The 23,014-nt window shown below is 53.5% G+C and overlaps 1 protein-coding gene across 5 annotated transcripts in view; it reads left to right on the forward strand.

Moving 5' to 3' along the window:
• Window positions 1-22,274, forward strand: part of Hivep3 (HIVEP zinc finger 3) — a 416,683-nt gene extending 394,409 nt beyond the window's left edge. For 4 of the 5 annotated variants that reach the window (XM_075944540.1, XM_075944539.1, XM_075944541.1 and 1 more), the window contains 4 exons: window positions 7,323-7,498; window positions 12,922-13,008; window positions 16,303-17,222; window positions 18,049-22,274. In XM_075944540.1, the coding sequence (XP_075800655.1) occupies window positions 7,323-7,498; window positions 12,922-13,008; window positions 16,303-17,222; window positions 18,049-18,825 (1,960 nt within the window). In that variant the 3' untranslated portion in view covers window positions 18,826-22,274. The remainder of the gene's footprint in view (window positions 1-7,322; window positions 7,499-12,921; window positions 13,009-16,302; window positions 17,223-18,048) is intronic. The other variant, XM_075944543.1, reaches the window with a different exon arrangement.
• Window positions 22,275-23,014: the final 740 nt, after the last annotated feature.

Consider the following 23,014-nt stretch of genomic DNA (forward strand, 5'->3'; position numbering starts at 1 on the left):
ACCTGTTGTGTCATATGTCAGAGCACCAAGGTCCTTCCTTCTCCATTCACAGCTGCCCAGTAGCTCAGAGCATGATGCTAGCCTCGCTGGTTCTCTGCCCACTCTGATTAGAGGAATGAAGTGCTCCTGACTAGGGCTGCCTGGGAAACTTGCTTTGCTTTGGAGTCTCCTGGCTCAGAGCTACAGCGGAACTAGAAAACAGCTGCCCAGGAAGTACTTGGCAGTTGTACACACACACACACACACCCCACCCATTATTACCCAACTCCAGACTGAAGGACAAGGCTATGCCCACCCCAGTAGGGCTTAGGAGTTCCAGAGCTGAGCCTGCTCTGCTGAACCTCTACTGTCAGCTTCAACTCTGAATCTCAGAAAGCCAGAGCATTTGGTGTTAAGAGTCCCTGCAGCTAATACATTCCATATTCCTAGAGTTGTCCCTTTTTAAGAGCAAAACCAGACTGGCTAGTCAGGACTGCAGCAGACAGGTGGGCAGTAAGGTTTAGAGAAGCTCCTTGGGTCCCCAGAGTCAAGTTGCCTACAACAGGTCTGCAGCAATAGAATGTTTTGTAGTCACCTAACAGACAGAGGGTCAGCCATTCATCCTCTTTTAAAGGGAAGTCTGTGTCTCGGGCCTCCAAGGGAAAGCATCCAGTAGAGGAGGGGTGACCAGCAGCTGGGAGCAGGATCCACACTCTGGGGTTCCCCTAGCTTCTCTGCTCTCCAGTCCTGGCTTTCTGCAGCTGCCAACACCTGGGTGTCCCGGCCCAGGGTAGAGTTTCAGGAAAGGCTGGGTAGACAGCAACACCATTGTTAGCTGTCTGCCACACCGCAGCAGGTCCCAGATCACCGGGAAACTCCGTTCAGCACCATCCGAGAGTGGGCAGCAGATCTGCATGGCAGCTGGGTTTGGAGGGGTGGGCGACCTTGACCATGTCAGTTAAGCTCTTGGGCATCGGTTGCCTTTCTGCATGAGGGTAAAAGGACTAGGGGTTGGGAGGGAGGAGGGTAGATAATATCTGACCTATAAAGTGCTTTATATTCCCAAAGACTAAAGATTGACTGGTCCTGAGGGAGGAGAGGTGATCTGCCTATGGTCAGACCCAAGTCCTCCTGGCCTCTGCTCTATGCGCGTTCATTCCCATTAGAAAGCGGAAGCATCTGAGCATGGCAGTATCTGCTTATCACACAAACAGTAAGAGCTGAAGGCTTGAGGCTGGCCTGGGCTGTATAGTTACGATGGGAAACAGAAAAGGGCACTGTGTGCTGGGAGGAAAGGAACCAGCCAGAGCGGATACAGGAGGACAGGGTGTATGGGGAAGAGGGAACAAAGTATAATGAAATAAGTATGAAAAAGCCAAGCTGATGCTCATGACTTGATATGCTAATTGAAAATTTAATTTAAAAAACCAAAGGACAACAACATAGACATGTTCGTTCAACTTTATGCATGATGGAGAATTAGATAAAACCTGTGTTTAAGGGCCCATGGGGTGGAAAAACCAATGCTGAGTCTGATCCTAGCATACTTTACCAAGGCCCTGGCTACTGTTCTGACCCATAACTTGTGAGCCTGCACTGAGCGCTTGCTGAGCACCTGGTACCGTGCTAGACCCTGGGGATACTCTAGTGAACATGGGTGACTGATAAGAAGGACCCGACCCCGACAGGGTGGATGCTGGGCTCAGGCAGAGGAAAGACCTGCCCACATCGACGGGAAACAGTTCCACAAAGCCGCCGTCTCAGCCTTCAAAGAGCTGGCAAATCGTGGGGTCTCTGTTCAACCAGGGTTGCTTCTTCCAAATCCCTCAGTGACCAGCCTCAGACCCTCTCTGCTCCTTTCCAAACCACAGGCCTGTCCTCTGTCCTCTTGGCTCTGGCCTTGCTCTGCTGGAGGCAGGTTAAGATAGCATTTTTTCTGCACACTCTTCCCCTGGGCCCCCCAGGCCTCTTCTACAGCAGCATTCTTGAGTGGCTTTCCATTCTTCTGCCTGGCCACCCTACTCTTCACAGATCCACAGAATTCTACATCTATAGGTCCCAGCTGTGTGCTAGGTATTTCTGTGTATCTTTCTTACCCATATCTTGTTAAAATGAAGGCCCTCTGCTGGGCAGTGATGATATACACCTTTAATCCCAGCTCTCAGGAAGAAGAGGCAGGCATATCTATGAGTTTGAGGCCAGCCTGGTCTACAGAGAGAGTTCCAGGATAGCCAGGACTGTTCTACAGGGAAACCCTGTCTCAAAAACAAGTAAGTACAAAGGCCCTCATTACTGCACTCTCAGCTTGTGAATGGTCCCAAGCACAAGGCAAGTGGAAATTAAGATGTCTTTTTATCGTTCATTCTGATCTGTCCTCTACACGGACAGCCGCCAAGGACTGTAGAGTCTACACCAGGGATACCCCGCCCTATCTCCTGTCCTAGGACTGTAGAGTCTACACCAGGGATACCCCGCCCTATCTCCTGTCCTAGGACTGTAGAGTCTACACCAGGGATACCCCGCCCTATCTCCTGTCCTAGGACTGTAGAGTCTACACCAGGGATACCCCGCCCTATCTCCTGTCCTAGAACTGTAGAGTCTACACCAGGGATACCCCGCCCTATCTCCTGTCCTAGAACTGTAGAGTCTACACCAGGGATACCCCGCCCTATCTCCTGTCCTAGAACTGTAGAGTCTACACCAGGGATACCCCACCCTATCTCCTGTCCTAGGACTGCAGAGTCTTCACCAGGGATACCCCGCCCTATCTCCTGTCCTAGGACTGCAGAGTCTTCACCAGGGATACCCCGCCCTATCTCCTGTCCTAGAACTGTAGAGTCTACACGAGGGATACCCCGCCCTATCTCCTGTCCTGGAACTGTAGAGTCTACACCAGGGATACCCCGCCCTATCTCCTGTCCTAGAACTGTAGAGTCTACACCAGGGATACCCCGCCCTATCTCCTGTCCTAGAACTGTAGAGTCTACACCAGGGATACCCCGCCCTGTCTCCTGTCCTAGAACTGTAGAGTCTACACCAGGGATACCCCGCCCTATCTCCTGTCCTAGGACTGTAGAGTCTACACCAGGGATACCCTGCCCTATCTCCTGTCCTAGGACTGTAGAGTCTACACCAGGGATACCCCGCCCTATCTCCTGTCCTGGAACTGCAGAGTCTACACCAGGGATACCCCGCCCTATCTCCTGTCCTGGAACTGTAGAGTCTACACCAGGGATACCCCGCCCTATCTCCTGTCCTAGAACTGCAGAGTCTTCACCAGGGATACCCCGCCCTATCTCCTGTCCTGGAACTGTAGAGTCTACACCAGGGATACCCCGCCCTATCTCCTGTCCTGGAACTGTAGAGTCTACACCAGGGATACCCCGCCCTATCTCCTGTCCTGGAACTGTAGAGTCTACACCAGGGATACCCCGCCCTATCTCCTGTCCTAGAACTGCAGAGTCTACACCAGGGATACCCCGCCCTATCTCCTGTCCTAGTGCCTCCTGGTCTATACTGTTCCCACAGCACGGGATGTTTGCCTCTTATTGAGATTTCATTTCTCTGTAACTTAACGTCAAGCAAGTCTGGACACTCTCGACCGGTCAGTCGTGGTGCAACCTGAACCGCCTGCCTGGTTTCCTTTCTTCTTGCCAACTCCCACTCCTTTTAACATGTCTTCCTTTGTCCCGAGAATCCTCCTTTTGGCCTCTCACCATCCTCCCCACCACTCCTAGCCCTGGCTCTCCCCGCGTGCTGCCCAGCAGATGGCGCCCAACTTCTATGGTACAGGACCAGACTAGGTGATGTAAGGATCCCTTTTGAAAACCTCTCTCTGAGATGGTGTGTCTTTAGTGTGATGTGGAGGAAGCAGGGAGATGGACGGACACTTAGAACTGCTTCTGAGTTTCCATGAGCAGAATAAATTCCACATAAGAGGAGACCACGATGGCTGTAGGGCTGTGTGGGGAGCAGCTGTGACATGGAAGGGTGCTTAGAGGGGAGTGAGTATCGTGGAGCCAGCTGGAGGTTGGTGGCAGGTGACAGCCTCCAGCACAAAGCCACCCTCACCACTGGGAAAGGTCTCAACTTGATGCCCCTGAAGACAGGGTCCCAGGGACACAAGGGACACATGAGAGTGAAGGCGAAGGGGTGTCCCTAGAAGGCTGAGTCCTGCGCTGTGCATAGGGTGCTCTCGCGTTCTTCGCTGCCCGCAAGGCCTGCTGTCTTTTCTTTTGAACACAGGATAACATGTGGAGTGTGAGGAGTGCAAGAGCGGAGGTGTGGGTGTTCTTGAACAGTGTGATTGTGGGGATGAGGGTGTGAGCGTGACTGAAGGTGGGGGTGTTGGTGTGAGCGTGACTGAAGGTGGAGGTGTTGGTGTGAGCGTGACTGAAGGTGGGGGTGTTGGTGTGAGCGTGACTGAAGGTGGGGGTGTTGGTGTGAGCGTGACTGAAGGTGGGGGTGTTGGTGTGAGGGTGACTGAAGGTGGGGGTGTTGGTGTGAGCGTGACTGAAGGTGGGGGTGTTGGTGTGAGCGTGACTGAAGGTGGGGGTGTTGGTGTGAGCGTGACTGAAGGTGGGGGTGTTGGTGTGAGCGTGACTGAAGGTGGGGGTGTTGGTGTGAGGGTGACTGAAGGTGGGGGTGTTGGTGTGAGCGTGACTGAAGGTGGGGGTGTTGGTGTGAGGGTGACTGAAGGTGGGGGTGTGGGTGTGAGGGTGACTGAAGGTGGGGGTGTGGGTGTGAGGGTGACTAAAGATGGGGGCTGTGAGACTGTTGTGTGAGGGTGACTAAAGATGGGGGCTGTGAGACTGTTGTGTGAGGGTCTGACTGAGGGTGAGGGATGTGGAACAGTGAGTGAATGCTGGTATTTGGGATGTGTGATTGTGGTGTGAATGTGACTGAGGATGAGCAGAATGTGATTCTGGCTGTAAGGGTGTGAGTGGGTGTGAGGAGTGTGTGAGGAGTGAGTGTGTGTGTGTGTTTGAGGAGTGTGTGAGGTGTGAGTGTGTGTGTGAGGAGTGTGTGAGGTGTGAATGTGGGTGTGAGGAGTGTGTGAGGAGTGTGTGAGGTGTGAATGTGGGTGTGAGTGTGTGTGTGAGGAGTGTGTGAGGAGTGTGTGAGGTGTGAATGTGGGTGTGAGGTGTGAGTGGGCGTGAGAAGTGTGTGAGGTGTGAGTGGGTATGAGGAGTGTGTGAGGTGTGAATGTGGGTGTGAGAAGTGTGTGAGGTGTGAGTGGGTATGAGGAGTGTGTGAGGTGTGAATGTGGGTGTGAGGAGTGTGTGAGGTGTGAGTGGGTGTGAGGAGTGTGCGAGGTGTGAATGTGGGTGTGAGGAGTGTGCGAGGTGTGAATGTGGGTGTGAGGAGTGTGCGAGGTGTGAATGTGGGTGTGAGGAGTGTGCGAGGTGTGAATGTGGGTGTGAGGAGTGTGCGAGGTGTGAGTGTGGGTGTGAGGAGTGTGCGAGGTGTGGGTGTGAGGAGTGTGCGAGGTGTGAGTGTGGGTGTGAGGAGTGTGTGAGGTGTGAATGTGGGTGTGAGGAGTGTGTGAGGTGTGAGTGTGGGTGTGAGGAGTGTGCGAGGTGTGGGTGTGAGGAGTGTGCGAGGTGTGAGTGTGGGTGTGAGGAGTGTGTGAGGTGTGAGTGTGGGTGTGAGGAGTGTGTGAGGTGTGATTGTGGGTGTGAGGAGTGTGCAAGGTGTGAATGTGGGTGTGAGGAGTGTGCGAGGTGTGAATGTGGGTGTGAGGAGTGTGCGAGGTGTGAATGTGGGTGTGAGGAGTGTGTGAGGTGTGAATGTGGGTGTGAGGAGTGTGTGAGGTGTGAGTGTGGGTGTGAGGAGTGTGTGAGGTGTGAATGTGGGTGTGAGGAGTGTGTGAGGTGTGAATGTGGGTGTGAGGAGTGTGTGAGGTGTGAATGTGGGTGTGAGGAGTGTGTGAGGTGTGAATGTGGGTGTGAGGAGTGTGTGAGGTGTGAGTGTGGGTGTGAGGAGTGTGTGAGGTGTGTGTGTGAGGAGTGTGTGGGTGTGTGTGTGAGGTGTGGTTGTGTGTGTGAGGTGTGTGTGGCTGTGAGGAGTGTGGTTGTGTGTGAGGTGTGAGTACGTCCATGGGTGTGTAGGTTGGAGTGTGAGATGAGTCTCCACTGCAGCCTGTAGCTCCCTATTCATTGGCCCTCTCCTGGGCCCACCTGTCACATCTCTCAGCCCTAGGGTACCAGTTGAGCAGCCTGGGGTCCTCATCGCTGTCATCTCTCTGCATCCACCTGCCCGTCTCCGGGAAGAGCAGATGATGGGCAGTTCTTGTTGAGGCCACCAAGCAGACATGTCCCTTCCTGCTAAGTGTCTTGTAGTGGCCCATGGCTTGAGTCAGGACCTAAGTTCTTGGGTCTTCCAGAACTGCCCCTCCTAGTGCTATTCTTCCCAGCTTCTCGACCTCGCCTGGACCTCTGCACACAGATAGCTTTAGACCACAAAGCTGGCCCCCTGGCTGTCTCTGTGGCACTTGGGGGCTTCTTTCTCAGTGCGGAAATAGCATTCTGACTCGGGGTCTGGCATCTGCAGCCTGAGCAAGTGGGCTGCTCGCTCAAGAGGCTGAGAGCTGGTGACCGCCCTGACCTGCTGGGAATAACCCAGGTTCCATGTAGTTTGCAGCTTAGCCAAATTGAAATTGCGTAAGAGAACTCCAGGGCTCTGGCCACAGTCTGCACCCAGGAGAACGGTGGTGACCCCTGTGCCTCCCTCACAGAAGTGTCTGGGTGGCTTCCTGATAGCTGTCTTCTCCTTTGCTGCCCCTTGCGGGAAACGGGCAGCTTGGTTTGGGAATGTTCAGATTCTGGCCAGCCCTTTCTGACTGGGTGCTCTCTCCAGTGGGTGTCTCGTCCTCTCTGAACCTGTTTAGCTCATCCTTGTGAGGCAATGGTGACTTAATTTAGGAGAAGGGCTTGATGAATAGCAGTGGCCGGTATGATCTGAGGTTTTCTCTCTGGGTGGCTCTGGTGGCCTCCAGTGGCTGTTCTCTGTGGGGGAGCTATGGCAGCAGCCGGCTGTGGGGAGGCAGCCAGCAGGGAATTTGCGACTTCAGCGTCCTTTCCTTTCTTGCCAGGAAAAATTGGCGTCTTTGGCTCTAGGGCCGTCTGTCAGTCTATCTGACACCAGGCTGCAGGGGTCCCTGGTGGATGCTCAGAGCAACTGAGGCCCTTTCAGCTCTAGTCCTCTGCTCCTCATCCTCCTCTCCCGGTGTCTAGAGCTGGCCGGGTGCAGCTAGGGAGCACACCCATCTTCTGAGGTGCCACTCTGCCTCTTCGCCTTCTTTTGTTTTTTTTTTTCCTTTACATGACACCTGTTGCTCACAGGTACAAATCAAATGAAGAGTATATATATGTGCGAGGCCGCGGCCGAGGGAAATATGTTTGTGAGGAATGTGGAATTCGCTGCAAGAAGCCCAGCATGCTGAAGAAACACATCCGCACCCACACTGACGTCCGACCTTATGTGTGCAAGCACTGTCACTTTGCTTTTAAAACCAAAGGTAAGAGACAGTCAGCTGGGGCACCGCCCTGCCCATGGCACAGAGCCCTCTGCCTAGGGGCCTGGAGTACCCCCACATTCTGAGCTCCCACTCCACTTGGTACCCATGGCAGAACAGTGACTCCGGTCTGGTCAGCGATGCCCACCGCTGCCACAGTCACACAAGCTCCCGCCCATCCTCTGCAGCGTCCAGCCCACACTTGGTAGTTTCCTACAGATCATCACCCTTCCTTTGCATGCCTTCCATGGATCTGATGACCTCTGGCATGCATCCTTGTCACAGTCACTCTTGCATCGGAGATCCATTCCACTTGGAGCCATGCAACATACATGCATGTCCACCTTCCTCCACTTCTCACCACACTTAGCGTCCTCTGATCCACCTGACTTCTCTGCAGCATTCAGCACAGGGCCCGGCTGCAACCTACCCCCACCCCCATCCTGATCAGCTTCCAGCCACACCCCACATCAGAGTCAGGACGGGGTGAGGACTGGTTGTTGAGAGCGTACATCTCAGAGAGCTGTGATGGGCAATAGTGGCCTGGGCCCACTGCAGTCCCCAGGCTCTGGTGGGACAAACATGGTTCATAAGGTTCTTAGATGGGACACATGCCTTTCTGGGAGGCCTTATAGCTTGCTCACAGAGAAAGACAGTGAGCTTTGCAAGAAAGCTGGGGTGCTTCGCACCCTTGGTGGGTTTTGCCTCTTGCACTTAGCAGATTCCTGTGTCTGGACATGAGGACCCTGTCTTCTCTTCTGAGTTAATTAGGAGAGGAGCCACAGAAGGCTCCAGAGACAGAACTCAAGGCAGGCTTTGCCTTTGCGATTGTCTTTTCTTCTGAAACACAAGAGGCAGAGCAGCAACTGTGGATAGGAGGGAGCTGAGCCCTCCAGCCTTCTGCTGCCTTCTACTCTTGCCATCCGGGGTCAGGTGTTATTTGTCACATTCCCTGGTTCAGTGGCCTTCTTTCTGGCATGTTCCACTTCTCATTTCTTAACCGTTAACTGACACTGCCCTCCTCTGTCTTCTTATTACCATCTTTGAACTGAGCTCACAGTTTCCTGCGGAGGTTTAGGGTTGGACAAAGATGCTCACCCTTCCACTTCCTTTTCTGGGTTCTCTTTCTTAGCATCTCAGAAACAATGTCTCAAAAGGTGCTTAGAGAACAATTAGACAGGAACCCTGCCAGACATAAAGCATCCCATCTTAGTGTGTGTTGTCCTCTGTCCAGTACCACCTGTCCCACTTCTGAGGTTTTCTGGAAGAGAGATGGGAATTGCTGACTGACAGCTTACACAAGGAAGCCTTTAACTTTGAAAGTGGAGACCTTCTTGACTGGGCCAGAAGAGATCACAGATGCTGCAGCCCCCATCCCAAGGACACAAAATGCCCTCATCCTCCTCCCTCCATCAGATTGAGGCAACCTCTAAGCGGCGGACAAGTGCTGTTCCTCTTCCAGGCGTGACTAAGGAATTGTACTGCTCTGTCCTCAGCATGGAGAACCCCAAGGAAACCTCCCCCCTGGGCTGCCCACCATGCACCCCAGTCCCCTGAATAGCTCCCACTTAATGTCTTGGTCTCATTCATTCTGGAAGCTCTGAAGATGACTTGAGCCCTTAGGGAACCTCCACTGTCCAGAAGGAACCTTCCTTGGAAGCCATACCTAGCCACCTACAGTTCGGCCTCTGGGAACTTTCCTGGGGTCTCTCTGTCTCTGAGCCACCTCAGGGAGGCTGGTCTTTGTTCTTGGCCGGTGATCAGGAGCAAACCAAGTTCTTCCCCCTTTGGGGGAGGGGGGAGCCAGGGACAGGAGAGGTGAATCTGAAACACGGGTCTCATACTTCACACCCAGCACAGACAGGCAGTGGTGACAGTAGATGGGACTAACGGGAAGTCCCCGAAGATACGCAGGAAGCAGGAGCCCACAGCATTCCCTGGAACCATGTCTCAAAAGCCCTATTGACCGTCAGTTCTGATAATATGAGCCCTCCTCTCCTCTAAGATGCCTGTCTGCCTCCTAGTCAGGTCTTGCTCTTGAGGTGTGGCGCCAGCCAGGATACACGGCTGCTGAGGCTGGGCCTGGCAGACCTCACACCTTGTCTGCATCATCTGGATGTGTCTCATCCAGGAGACCCTTCCTGTCTGTCTCTGTCTGCCTGTGTCTTGTCTTTGTGTCTGTCACACACTGAGGTGGCAGTTTGGCCTCTGGGAGCTACTTGTGGAGGGTCTCAGTGGGTGGGGCAGGAGGAAGTAGCAGGCTGTCCCTAGGAGGACCCCTTTCCTCTGTTTAGGTTCTTCCTAGAGGCCACAGGGTGGCTGAGCCTTGGACAGGCCCTGGCACTGATTGCCTAGGGGACAGAAACAACAGCTGTGGGAGGCCCTTGCTCAGCCCAGGGGACAAGGTGATTGTCTTCTGCTCTTGCTGGCAGCAGCTCCTCTTCCAGACATCCTGCTCTCCTGCCACTTGCCCATCCTCCACTCCCAGATGCTATGCCGGGCTGTCCATGGGGCCTGGGTTGACGGGAAAAACCTTAGGGGAGTGAGCAAGCCTCCTCCTTCCAGCTTCTCCAGGATGTTGACAGAGGAAGGATGGGCCCCAAGTGTGGGTTCCCTTCCACCTCTTCTGAGAGCCTCTAAGGTCCCTACAGAAGGAGAAGAGCATCCTGCGATCACCGGCCCCCTCCTCATCCAGTAGAGTCCAAGCCAGAGACAGAGCTTGCTGGTAGAGTGACTGCCTATCATTCGCAAGGCCCTGAGTTGCATCCCAGGCCCAACATTAAATAAGAGATTGTCATGGGAGGTGGTTCTACTCTGTGCCAGCCATACTCCAGTCCCACATGCTTTGTCCTCTGGTCCTCCCAGTGTCCCCACAAGGTGGGTATCACTTTACAGCTACAGAAACTGGGGCCCCACAAGGTGAGGAACACTGAAAAGGCCTTGTTCAAAAGCACATAGCTAGCAGTACAGAGCCCAGACCCACCCTACCCTCCAACTAGGCCACACAGCTACAAAACCACCCAGATCCATTCTTCCACCGCAGGGCAGCAGATGAGAGGGTTCTGAGCCCTGAGTCTAGCCAGAGCTTGACACTAGCCGATACTGTGGCTCTGGACCAATCACTTCGCTGCACTGGGTTACAGGAGCCCTGCCAGCATCCAGGACAGCCAGGAATCTTGCCCAGTGATGTCATCAGCACCTGAGCCCAGAGTTAGGTCAGAAACTGAGGGAGTAGGCATAATGGGGTTGAGTGACATGGTCTGTGAAGTTCCTTCCACCACTTTGCTTCTGGGCTGCCTTTGCCAGAAGACTATGAACACTACTCTATGTGTCTAGCGTGGTTGAATAGTGATCTAAACTTCACAGGTAAAACGTCTATGACAAACAACACCAGTGTGAGCAGTGCTCGCGGCTTCTGTGACCTAGGAGGGACAGTTGGAGTCTCTGGTCCCAAGCTGTCCTGTCTTGCCTCCTTCCTCCTCTACTCAGACAGTGAGCATGAAGGGCATGAGACTGAATGGGGACGTTTCTGTCTAGATGAGGGGGAAGGCCCAAGCTGGGCAGGGTAGACCTGGGAATGATGAGTGGGGAGAGAGCTAGCTCCTCTCTAGTCCCAGCCACCACAGTCACCCAACCTAGGGATCTCACTGTTTCCCCACCACTAAGACCTGACCCTTCTGAGAGATGATGACGCTCTGCTCAGCCATGAGCCCTCCCCATGTTCACCCGTCTGTCCCCCTATTAGTCCCTTCTGTCTACTCATCTGACAGTGTCCCTATTCTTGTCCCCTCTCACAGATTGTCTTGTCCTCCCATCTCCATTCAGCTGCCCGCTCTCCCTCTATCCTGTCTGGCGTCCCATACATTCCCATGTGTGGACACCGTTCCTCTGTTCATGTGGCCGTCCATCCTCCTATCATCTCTTTACTGACCAGCGTCTGCCCGGTCTTCCTGTGTTCATGTGGCCGTCCATCCTCCTATCTCTTTACTGACCAGCGTCTGCCCGGTCTTCCATTTCTGTTTCTCCATAACACTCACCTGCTCCATCTGCCTGTCGTCCGCCCATCTATCCACCCAGTGTCCCATCCATCAGTCACCATGCTGCTCCTCTTTTTTCCCATGCTCCTCCAGTCAGCCACCCATTCACCCCCCCCCCGTAGTCCCTCTGTGCACCCGTTTCTAGAGACTCCATCTTCCTATCCCACCCCCTTTCCATCCATCCATTCAAAGTTGGCAATTTAAGGCCTGGGAGACACTGTGCCTGACTCGGGAGCTGCTGACATGTGATCATCTGTGTGGAAATACAGCAACCCTCAGGGCACAACCAAAGGAACTTCATGTTGTGTCTGTCTGTGTTCTCTGGAGACAGAGCAGGTAGCTAGGCCTCTCCTCCCAGATCCCGCTGTCCACAAAGCCCATCCCTCTGCAGCCTGTGATGTGTGTGCACACTGAGGAACATGACACTGTGGCTGTTGCTGTTGCCCAGGCCCCAGGAGCTGCAGCTCTGGCTCCTCAGCCTGTGAGGCTAGGTTTATATACCTTGGGGCAGCATCTCAGGGCTTCATAGAGCCTAGGGCAGCCTGTTCCCAAAGAATGCTGGTCTTCTGTCTGCACTATGCCCTGGCCCCAAAAAAGGGGACTTTCCTAAGAAAACCACAGCCCGGGTCCCAGAGCCTGTGGCATCCATGTCCCTTGCCTGCACACCTCACCGTTCCTGTAAATAACCGCACTGCGGTTCCTCTGCCTAGACCCTAAGGTTTGGCCTTCCGGGTGACCTGGAAGTATACTGAGCCAGGACTTCTCAGTCCCCATCTACCGAGTTAGTCATAAGAACCCCATGTCATCTCAGCATTTAAGATTGCAAATTAGCAGGACTGGAGCGATGGCTCAGCAGATAAGAGCACTGCCTGCTTTTCCAGAGGACCCAGGTTCAATTCCCATTACCCACATGGTAGCTCACAACTGTCTGTAACTCTGGTTCTAGGGGATTTGATAACCTCCCACAGAGTATATACAGGCAAAACACCAATACACATTCATTAAATAAATAATAAATAGGATTGCAAATTATCTCATCTGAGTGTGCCACCAGCATCTGGGTCCACACTTAGGACAGAAGCAGAAGACAAGGCAGTGTTTTCATTTCTCTTTTGCTTGCGTTTTAACCGGCATCTCGGGTTCTCAGTGGGCCCTGTCCCCTCCCAGCCACGTGGCCTCCCCTCTCCAGCCGGGTGCTTTACCTTCAGCAGGGGTTCTGGCTGCAGAGTCTGGCCTAGACACTGGAGCACAGGGTGCCTTGGCCCCTGCCCAGCCCCTGAAACTGTTCTGCAGAGCTGTGGCCTGGCAGCTGTGTGTCACCTCCATGCGCCCAGCCCTCTCTGCCCTCTCCCTGCCACCAGGCCTGAGTCTGTCCTCATTTCTTTCCAGGGAATCTGACTAAGCACATGAAGTCGAAAGCCCACAGCAAAAAGTGCCAAGAGACGGGGGTGCTGGAGGAGCTGGAAGCCGAAGAAGGTACCATGCTGATCTCTGCTCTCCCTGGCCCCTCTCCATTTTCCCGCTCTCCCAGCCCCTGGCCTTTCCCTTTCCAGCTACCCTCATCTCCACTACTGCCTCCCTTCCTCTCCCTCCCTTCTGTACCCTTCCCTCTAGTTCGCTGAACAACTGGGAAGCAAATGTGAAATTCATAAAATGCTCCCCAGTGCCACAGGCCAGCTACTGTGAGGTTGGGTATAAGCCGGTGTTCCTTAGAATGCCAGCACCTCTGGTAGCTCAGGCAGTGCTTACTGAGTGTGAGCTCGTGAGTGGCTACAGGCAGCACTGGGTGCCTGGTTGCCCACTGTGCGACAGGCACTTTCTAGACACGTGCCCTGAGCAGTCTTAGCAGAACTGGAGGGCTTTGCAGGCACTTAGCTGGAAGCCACATACCCACCCTCGTGTCTCTTCTGCCGTAAGCTTAACACACGGGCCTGTGGAGCTGGACGTGTCCCATAGGCCTGTCCCTTCCCATTCCTGCCCCATCACTCTAACCTGACTGCTGCCCTCCAGCAGCAGAGGCAAACTAGAGGCAGTCGATAGCAGACCCGGGGGAGGGGGTAGTCCAGAGGAGTCTGCAGATGGATGAGCAGGACCTCAAGAAGTAACAAACCTTAACTTAATCAGGATCAGGACTTAGGATAACAGGAGGTAAGGGGAGTGGGAGGGAAGAGGAAGATGGAGAAGGAGATGGGAAGGGAAGAAAGGCGAGTCGTGCTTTGGGGTTTTTTATGGGGGGCAATATAACAAGATTTAAATCAGGTTTCCTTTAACATTGAATAAATCAGTGTTTAGAACAAAAGCTCGAAGGGCTGTCTTCACGAGCTATACCTAGCACAGCCCCCACGCTTGTCACAGTGCACAGCAGGCTACAGATGGCGCCCCTCTAAGTCCCTGTAACTTGCAGTAGATGCTTGATTTGCCCCATTTCAAGAAAAATAAAAGGGAAGTCCAGCACCGGGGCCACGAAGGTCAGAGAGCCAACTTAGCTGCCGTCCGTGAGAGACAGGGCCCGTGCAGATGCCCTCTGACACCTCCAGCTGTGTGCAGGGGTGTGATGCAGGCCAGGCGTATGAGCACAGGCTGAGTGAGCACAGTGCAGTGGGAACTGATCTCATTCCAGAAGCCAGCAGAGACTGAGCCCATAGATCTGACTGCTACATCATAGAGGAAAGAGGAGGTAAGGGGAAATGGGCCCAGGAAGACTCCAAGCTTTGTAACCTAGTAGAGTTTTTACTTCCTGCACTAAGGCACCACACACACACACACACACACACACACACACACACACACACACAGCACATGGTAGCAAGAAAAAGCTTGGAAAGCACTGGTGGGGAGAAAGTTGTAAGCCACTGCCACCATGTGGCCAGTCTTAGAAACTGCACCCAGCCATAGGCTCTGTGCTGTGCCTTCCGAAGGACCTTGATTCCAACAGTGGCAGAAGCCCACGTGGAGCATCAGGAAGGGGAGGTGCTGAGCAGGCAGGGGAGTCCCTTAGACGCCTGTAGGAGCCTGGATGCGGAGTTCCTGGAGAGGGCTTCCACCATTGGTGCAAACTCAGAAAAGGGCATCATACCCTCGGGCCTCCACTTCCTCCTTAGTCTAGGAAGGCTTTGCGGGCCATCCTAATGGCTATCAGGAGATGCTGGCCCTGGATCCATCCCCAGTCAGGGCCCTGCTTCAGCCTTCATCCACCGATGCTAACAGTGCTACCCTGGCCACCTGCCTATGCGATGGGAGAAGCAGATGCCCCTGTGCATTGTACTGGTGGAAAAGCTGAGCACAGAGGGACATACACTAGCCACGGTCACCCTGCTAGATGGTGGGGCAAGGATTCAAACCCAGGCCACATCTGCTTCCCGAAGCATACAGTCATTTTGAACTACAGTGTAATAACACAAGCACTGAATACTAGTTCTGACCCAGCAGGAGATACCTAGATAACTGTAGGGAAGGCTATGACCTTCTCGGCGCTTGGGGCTCACAGAGTATGAGTGAGGGTAAAATCTTAGGATTGCAGTCAGGGCTCCTGCCAGGGAAATAAGGGCCCAGAGCCACTGTGAGGCTTTGTCTCTCATCCCCTATCTGCTATGTCTCTTCCTCATCTTTTAGCTTCCAGTTGCCCAAAACTCTGCCCTCGGCCTCATGGCCCTCCCTTTGCCTGGCAGCTCCTCCTCAGCCCACAGTTTTTTGCCTCTGTCCTAATGAATGTTCACATCATCCACTTTGGTACCTGACCCCTGAAGTACTAGCGCACTGAAGCTGCCCCTCCGTAAGCATGGTGGAGAGGCAAGGCCAATGCCACAGGGTTCTGGGTCTACCTTCTCGGGACAGGAGGAGAAGCAGTATTGGTGTGTGTGACTGGTGGGGCTGGTGGACACATTAGTAGTCCACCTGTCACCAGCCCATTGGTCATGTCACAGCAGTCTAGTGACAGGCCACCAGAACCTAAACTCTCCAGGTAGTCTCTCGGAGCGCAGAGGGCTGCCTGTTCCAGAGACATCTCTATCTAGATTATGAGTAGTGGCATGACTTCAACCCCATTGATGGAAGCCATGACCCCATAAAAGACAAGACCCGGAAGCTATCATTCAACGTGGTCCACAGGGCAGAAATGGCAGGGGTGAGTCCTGCCCTGTAGACTGAGGCCTGCCTAGTCCAGCTACCCACAGAGGCCAAACTCTGCCATTTGCCAAAGCTGCTGTGTAGGTCGGCCTGGTCATATTGGCATCTAGTTTGCATTTTAACTGATTGTGACTGTCTTTTGGTTCAGTCGGCATGCCCTATTTCAGAATGGCAGATGCCATCATTCATGGGGTCATAGTGGACTATAATAATAATAATTCATTTGACAAAAGAGACTAAGTCACAGCCTCATAACTGGCTCCTGGTGGAACCTGCGCTGAGAAACAAGAGAGCAGACGATCTTGTTTGCTCCAGTGGCGTTCTGGCCCTGCTTCTGGCTTACTTAGGCAGCTTACTTAATCGCCTTACCTCAGTTTCCTTATCCACAACACGAAGGTAAGACTAGAACGACCTCCCCAGCGATCCCAGGATTCTTTGGTGAACTGCGCAAATTTACGTAAAGCTTCAGAACTGAACTTGCACATTGAGGTGTGAGGTCACTGTGCGCTATTATTTACAGAGTATCCTTCTGTCTTCTCTGTCACTTGGTCGTCTGCCATGTGGCACTATGCCTAGTTGGCAGGCAGTGAAAATGAACTTAACCTGAAGCAGCTGTAATCCTGAGTCCCCCGGTTCTCCCCTCAGGAACCAGTGATGACCTCTTCCAGGACTCCGAGGGGCAGGAGGGCTCCGAGGCTGTGGAGGAACACCAGTTTTCAGACCTGGAGGATTCGGACTCCGACTCAGACCTGGATGAAGAGGAGGAAGAGGAGGAGGATGAGAGCCAGGATGAGCTGTCCAGGCCCTCCTCAGAGGCAGCTCCGCCCTGCCTGCCAACCACACTACAGGAGGACTCCTCACCCCTTCAGGGCCCTCAGCCTCCAGTTACCACTTCTGACGAGGTCCAGCAAGGCAGCTCCATCTCAGAAGTCACACACTTGACAGCCAGCAGTTGTTCCACACCTAGCCGGGGTACCCCAGACCTCCTCCGGCTGGGACCAGCCCCAGTGGAGACCGACATGAGCTCAGCTCTGAGTTCCAAGGCTATGTCCCCTAGGAGGCCCTGGTCCCCAAGCAAAGAAGCAGGCAGCCGCCCCTCACTTACTCGCAAACATTCACTCAGCAAAAATGACTCATCTCCCCAGCGATGGTCACCGACCCAAGAAGCACAGGCCTCGGTCATGAGCACACCTGGCCCCCAGGTGGGCCCAGGAAGGAACATGGGCCCTCGTCTTTGTGGGTCCCCAAGACTGGAGCTGTCTCCTCTCACTCCCTACCCCATAGGAAGAGAAGTGCCCCCTTGGGCACCTCTGTCCCCTGGACCCAAGAGTGCCATAGACACAAGCGCCCCCAGATATTCACCCACCAGGAAATGGTCTCTGGGTCAGGCTGAGTCATCACCACAGACAGGGCTGCCAGGGAAGTGGGCCCTGGCTGGGCCCTGCAGCCCCTCAGTGGGCAAGTGTAGCCTGGGCTTGGGGCCAGTTCCACAGGCTCTCCTCCAGCCCGTGCCTCTACCTCACACACTTCTCAGCAGAAGCCCTGAAATGTGCACCTCTGTATGGGTGAGTCTTCATCATGGCTTTCCTGGGGGTCGGGAGCTCCCCATTCACACCCTCTGCGCGTCACATCCAGAGCCAGCCCGGTGATCCAGGTCTTGTAGCAAATATCTTGGATCTGCACTGTTCCGGCTCGTACTGCATCTCCACGCACCCTCAGAAACCCCCAACATGGCTCTGGAGCTCATGGGCTCTGGCTTCTAGCCCCAGTGAGCATTGTGGCCTTGTGTAATAATTCTTCAGCCATCCATCCCTTCCCTGTCCACTGTGTCCTTGGAGCAGATGGCGGAGCTTTAAGAAAAATCGTCTTCTCCATCATCCCCTTCAAGGACTTCCCAGGCCTCACCATCCCGGTGAAATCATCAGCATAGTCGCTAAGAGCAGCCCTGCCTCTGTCACCTCTGTGTCCTACCACATCTCCCTCATTGGTGGCATCTGTCTCCTACACTGTCCCCACCCTGATGCTTCACAGTGTCTGTCCCACAACACCCTGCCACCGTGGCTCCCACCATCCCATGCTGACACTATCCTGTTGACATTCCCATCATCATGTTGTCGTGACCCACAGCATCCCTTTTGGGGGAACACTGGCCAAAGCATCTTTCTTGTTAGTTTTGGGATCCCATTAAAATTCCTGTAGTGGAAGGTGGAGCCCCTCTATAGATGTGGGACCAACATGTTGCCCGTGGGAAGCTCCTGAGTCCCGACCCTGGCCCCCCTCATCTCTTTACTCTGATCTCAGACCCGCCTGCCCTTTGTGACTCTGGAACTCGGTTCTGCATGTGCCAAGTGTGTAACCCTTGCCTTCCTCTGTCTTATTTTCTGACCCCAGCAGAAGACTGAGTCTCGAAGTCCATCCTGCTCAGCTGGCCCTGTTCCTCTCTTCCCCCGACCATTCTCTGCCCCTCATGACTTCCACGGCCACCTCCCTAGCCGAAGTGAGGAGAACCTCTTCAGTCACCTGCCTCTGCATTCCCAGCACCTGAGCCGCGTCCCCTGCCCCCTCATTCCCATTGGTGGGATCCAGATGGTACAGGCCCGGCCAGGAGCCCACCCCACCCTGCTACCAGCAGCCTGTGCGGCCTGGGTCAGTGGCTTCTCAGGAGGTGGCAGTGACCTAACGGGGGCCCGAGAAGCCCAGGAGCGCAGCCGGTGGAGTCCCACAGAGAGCGCTTCAGCATCGGTGTCCCCTGTGGCCAAGGTCTCCAAGTTTACACTCTCTTCAGAGCTGGAGGAGGAAAGGACCAGCAGAGGCCCAGGAAGACCTCCTGACTGGGCACCTCAGAGGGCTGAAGCCCCTGCAGAACCCATGGGCACGCACAGCCCCTGCTCCCCACAGCTGCCCCGGGGCCACCAGGGAGCGTCATCCTGGAGTGCTCCCTTGGAGTCGCCACACACACTGGCCAACCGCAAGGCCTCCAGCTTCCCACCACTGGACCGCAGCAGCTCCGCGGACTGCCTGGCAGAGGCCTCCACTCACTTCCCAGCCCGGAGCAGGAACCTCTCTGGAGAACCTAGGACCCGTCAAGGCTCCCCTGAGCCCTTAGGTAGTGGGGAGCCCCGAACACCTCAATTCCTGTCCAAAGACAGAGGCCCCCCAAGCACCTAGCCTCTCCTGCCACTTTATCTGGCTTCCAGTGTTCAGCAGCAGACATTTCAGGCCAGCTTCCTGGAGTTACCTTGCTTCCATGGGCGTCTTCGCTGTCCATCTGTCCTCACGGCTCCTGCTCAGCCCCATCTATTGTATTGTTCCACACACGCAGTTACCCGTGCCTTTTTCTAGACCTTTTGTTGCTTGAAAAGAAAAGAAACAACACAAATCACACACATCCATTAAAAACAACAACAACAAAAGAAAAACAAAAAAGAAACACCCATGAGGAGCTTGAGGCCGTGACTACTTTGTGCTTTGGGGACGAGACTGTAGGAGGGGCCTGTTCACCTCCACTACCACACTCCATGCTGGCAGCTGTCCCCACCTCAAGGCCCATGAGAAGTTACATTGCACTGAGGGAGAGAAAGGGAGGGAGGAAAGTATAAATCCAAAGGCAAGCACTCCTACAGACATGCCTAAGATTCCCAAGTATACACCCAGCTAGTAGCCACTCCTATCTGTCAGCAGAATGACCAGAACCCCAAGGCAGAACACCAATACAGGCAGGAGCCAACCCCACCACTTCCCACCCTGCCCGGCCAAGAACAGTATCTTTTCTTATTTTATTTTCTGCAAGAATCAGGACAAAAAGTCACCTTTTGCTAGCATCTCAGTACAGAATAGTAGCCTGAGGGGAACGTAGTGTAGACTGTGGGCCTCACCTCCCATTTCCCGCTTCTACCTTCCCCCAAGACGAATACAGGGGCCCAGGTTTCTCACACACACCTGTAGGTCCCTGCCTCCTGGGCCTGGCCATAAGCTGGTTCCTTGATGTTTAGAAATACCTAGTCCAGGCCTGTTCTGAGTCTGAGGTTTGAATTCTGTTTCACCTCTGTTCCCGAGGAACGAAGCGTGGCACTTCCTCCATGACTGGGTTCCATATGAGTACATAGAAACCAAAGATGGTGTTTGGCTCTTCCTCCAGCCTCTTCAGAGTCTCTTCTCTTGACTTAGAAGCGCTCTGAATTATCCTAAGTCATTTGAACTTTTCTTCAGTTCCCAAGGCAAAGAAAAAGTAATAGGACCAAAAATTTAAATCCCAGGTTGAAATATAGAACTTGACCTGTTGGACAAACGAAAAAGGCAAAGTCCTCTGTGGCATAGGAGCTATGGTTACTGTTTCTAAACCCTGACATAAATTTTTGTTTACCTTCTCCAAAAGACAGAGAAAAGGGACCGCGGTGAGGAGGCCTCCTCCTACAGCCTTGTCCCCGGGTCATAAAGTATGTTTCATCCATACTGGTGACTGCTGTCGCTGTCAGACAGGGAGTACGGCTGAAGGCTCATGGGAGGGCTGAACTGCTGGGGCTGTTAGAGAAGACAGAGTCGACAAGGCTATGAGCCACCCCTCTCCCTCCCTCCAGTTCATTCCCGTGTGTGTGTGTGTGTGTGTGTGTGTGTGTGTGTGTGTGTGTGTGTCCCTTGCTGGATGGGCAGATCAGCTAGCCACAGGCCCAGTGCCAAGACCAATCACCTGGTTTGTCCTCAACACTCAAGAGTCCATAGATCAGGGCCTCTCGTGCTGTATGCTGTGCCACAGGGGGTCATGGGTATCAGACTGTCAGCCTCCAGATGCTTGGCACTGTAAGTCTCCTGCACACCTGGGAGAAGCTATCAAGCCAAGGCTGAGACACTTTGAGAGGAAGAGGTAGAAGCCTGAGTTCTGATCATCCCAAGCTGGAAGTCCCAGCCTTCCTTCCTTCTGCCCCTCGGCCCTAACTAAGGGCTGAGGTGAGGAGTTGGACAAAGGGCATCATCTCCACCCAGGCTAGACGGCTTCCTAGGCAAGCTCTCCCGGCCACAGACTGCAGGCTAGCTCCCGACCTTGAGATACCCACCTCTCTCCAATTCACTCTCGCCCAAAATCTCCTGGGAGTTACTCTCCCACCCCCCACCCCCTTCTCTCTCGTTCCTCTTTCTTGGCAGTCTAGTGACTGACACGGTGTGTGGCCACACAATGGAGAGTCCCCACAGTTACTGGGCCCAGCTGACTCAGGAAAATGGGCTATAACAAAGGCTAGGAACTGGAGGCTTGCCTGTGGGTGACAGGGATAGAATACACAGACTCTAGTCTGGGCGCCAGTGCCCCACAGAGATGCCCAGAGGGCTGCAATGAATGCCACTCCCAGACACAGCTCTGAACTCTCTCAAACTCTCTCCACCACCCCCCAAGCACACGGCCCCAGCCTGCACACACCTCCTCCCTCTTGAAAACCTCTCCAGGAATACGATTCAGGCTCCTTGCCCACAGCCGGCCACTTCTGACTTGCAGCCTGCCTGTGACGTTATTGTCAGTGATGACAGTCTAGTTCAGACACCTGTGTGGGGTCCGCTGACACTCACCAGAACAAGATGGCCATTGATACTTAACCTGTGACAGCTGGGGAGGTCTCGAGTCAAATCCTGTCCTCTGTGGGTGGTAGTTCCAGGCCCCCTGTCCCTGAGGCCTGACTCCTAGATGCCCGTTACAGGGCAGTCTCACATCAGAGTACCAACCTCTTCCCACCCACCCCCCCCCAGTAGGTGACACTCTGCTCCCAGCCACCAAGACCCTCCAGAGGTTCTGACAGGGATAGCTGCCTATTTTCCAGACACACAGTCTGACCTGCTCTATGGGGAAACCTCTGAAGAGCATTGGCTCCCAGCTTCCTCTAGGCATCACTCACTCCCCCCTGGCCCAGACTAGGAAGAAGGAATATGTCTGAGCTGGTCTCCTTCTAGTTCTTGCTCCAGCTGACTCTTCCAGGTGAAGTCCTGGGAGACCCTTCTGCTCTGCCGTGTCACCTAAGAAAGTTCCCAAAGTGCCGCCAAAATTTGCTTCTGTGTTGTGGTCCCTGTCTGCTTGGCATTTGAAAACCGCTTGGGCACTACTGATCACTTTCCTGAATGTGGTGGTCGGGAAGAAAGGGAACCTTGTAGGCAAATGTAAGATACTCACGTTCTGTAAGATAAATCTTTGCCTTTGTTTTCTGAAAAGGTGTATGCATTCCGTACGCGAAATCGTCCATAGAGAGTTTCCACGTTCCTAAATGGCAATACATTCCAAAACTCGAACTGTAGCTATGTACAGCAACCGCACTTGGAGAGGGGTCGTTTTGCCTGTGGTTTATTTAAACTCCAGTTTCTACACTTGTATCTTGCAGTTGTCGGTATGGTATTCATCAGTGCAAAAAAAAAAAACAAAAACATAGACAAAAAAAACCAAACTCAAAAAAGAAATCCATACAGGTCTAAAGCACAGAGTCCATTGTACAAAAGCAAAGAATCGCTCAGTATTGGTGTGTGTGACCCTTGTAAATCCCATCTGTACTGTGAATGAGACGTTTTTACAAGTATAATAATTGCCTTTATTACAGCTTGGGCTGAGTGTTCAGCCTGAAGATATTTTTAAAAAAAAAATAGCACGTTGGAATAAATTTGAAAATTCCCAACAGAGCCTTGTTGGCTTGGCTCATGGCTTTTCTCTTCCTCTTGTTTAACTTTATTTTTATTTATGTGTCTGTTGGAGTATGTCCTATGTGGAAGGGGTACCCCCAAAAGTCAGAAACAGGTATCCGATTCCCTAAAGCTAGAGTTAAAGTGAGCTATCCAGTGTGGGTGCTGGGAAACTAGCTCAGGTCCTCTGGAAGAGCAGCAAGCCCTCTTAACCACTGAGCCATCTCTCCAGCCCTATCGTGGCTTTTCTTGAGGACTACAGAATATCAAGGTTAGGGGAACACCGGATGTCCTAAGCACTCATTTTATTACAAAGCAATCAGCCCCATAGAAGGGAAATGACTAGGTCACGGTCATAGCCTGGGACTTCATTACCCTCACTTCCGGGCCTGTCGATCACTATGGGGTTGGTGTCAATTCACCATGAAGCCTGAATTCATCCCTACAGTCACCATAGCAAATTGTCAACTGGCTTTAAACAACAGAAATGGACTCCCCAACAGTTCTGGAGTACAGGTGTCTGGAATCTTCATCTATGGCCATACCACCTTGAACATGTCCATTCTCATTGATCTTTGAAGCTAAGCAGAATGGCCCTGGCTAGAACTTGGGAGATGTCTGAGATCTGGGTGTTGCCCAGTTGGTCCTTCTGCAGGCTCTGAGGAGACATCATTCCTGGCCTCTCTTGATCTCTGGCAGCTGCAGGTAA

The sequence above is a fragment of the Microtus pennsylvanicus genome, chromosome 13, assembly GCF_037038515.1.
Source record: "Microtus pennsylvanicus isolate mMicPen1 chromosome 13, mMicPen1.hap1, whole genome shotgun sequence".
Classification (NCBI taxonomy): domain Eukaryota; kingdom Metazoa; phylum Chordata; class Mammalia; order Rodentia; family Cricetidae; genus Microtus; species Microtus pennsylvanicus.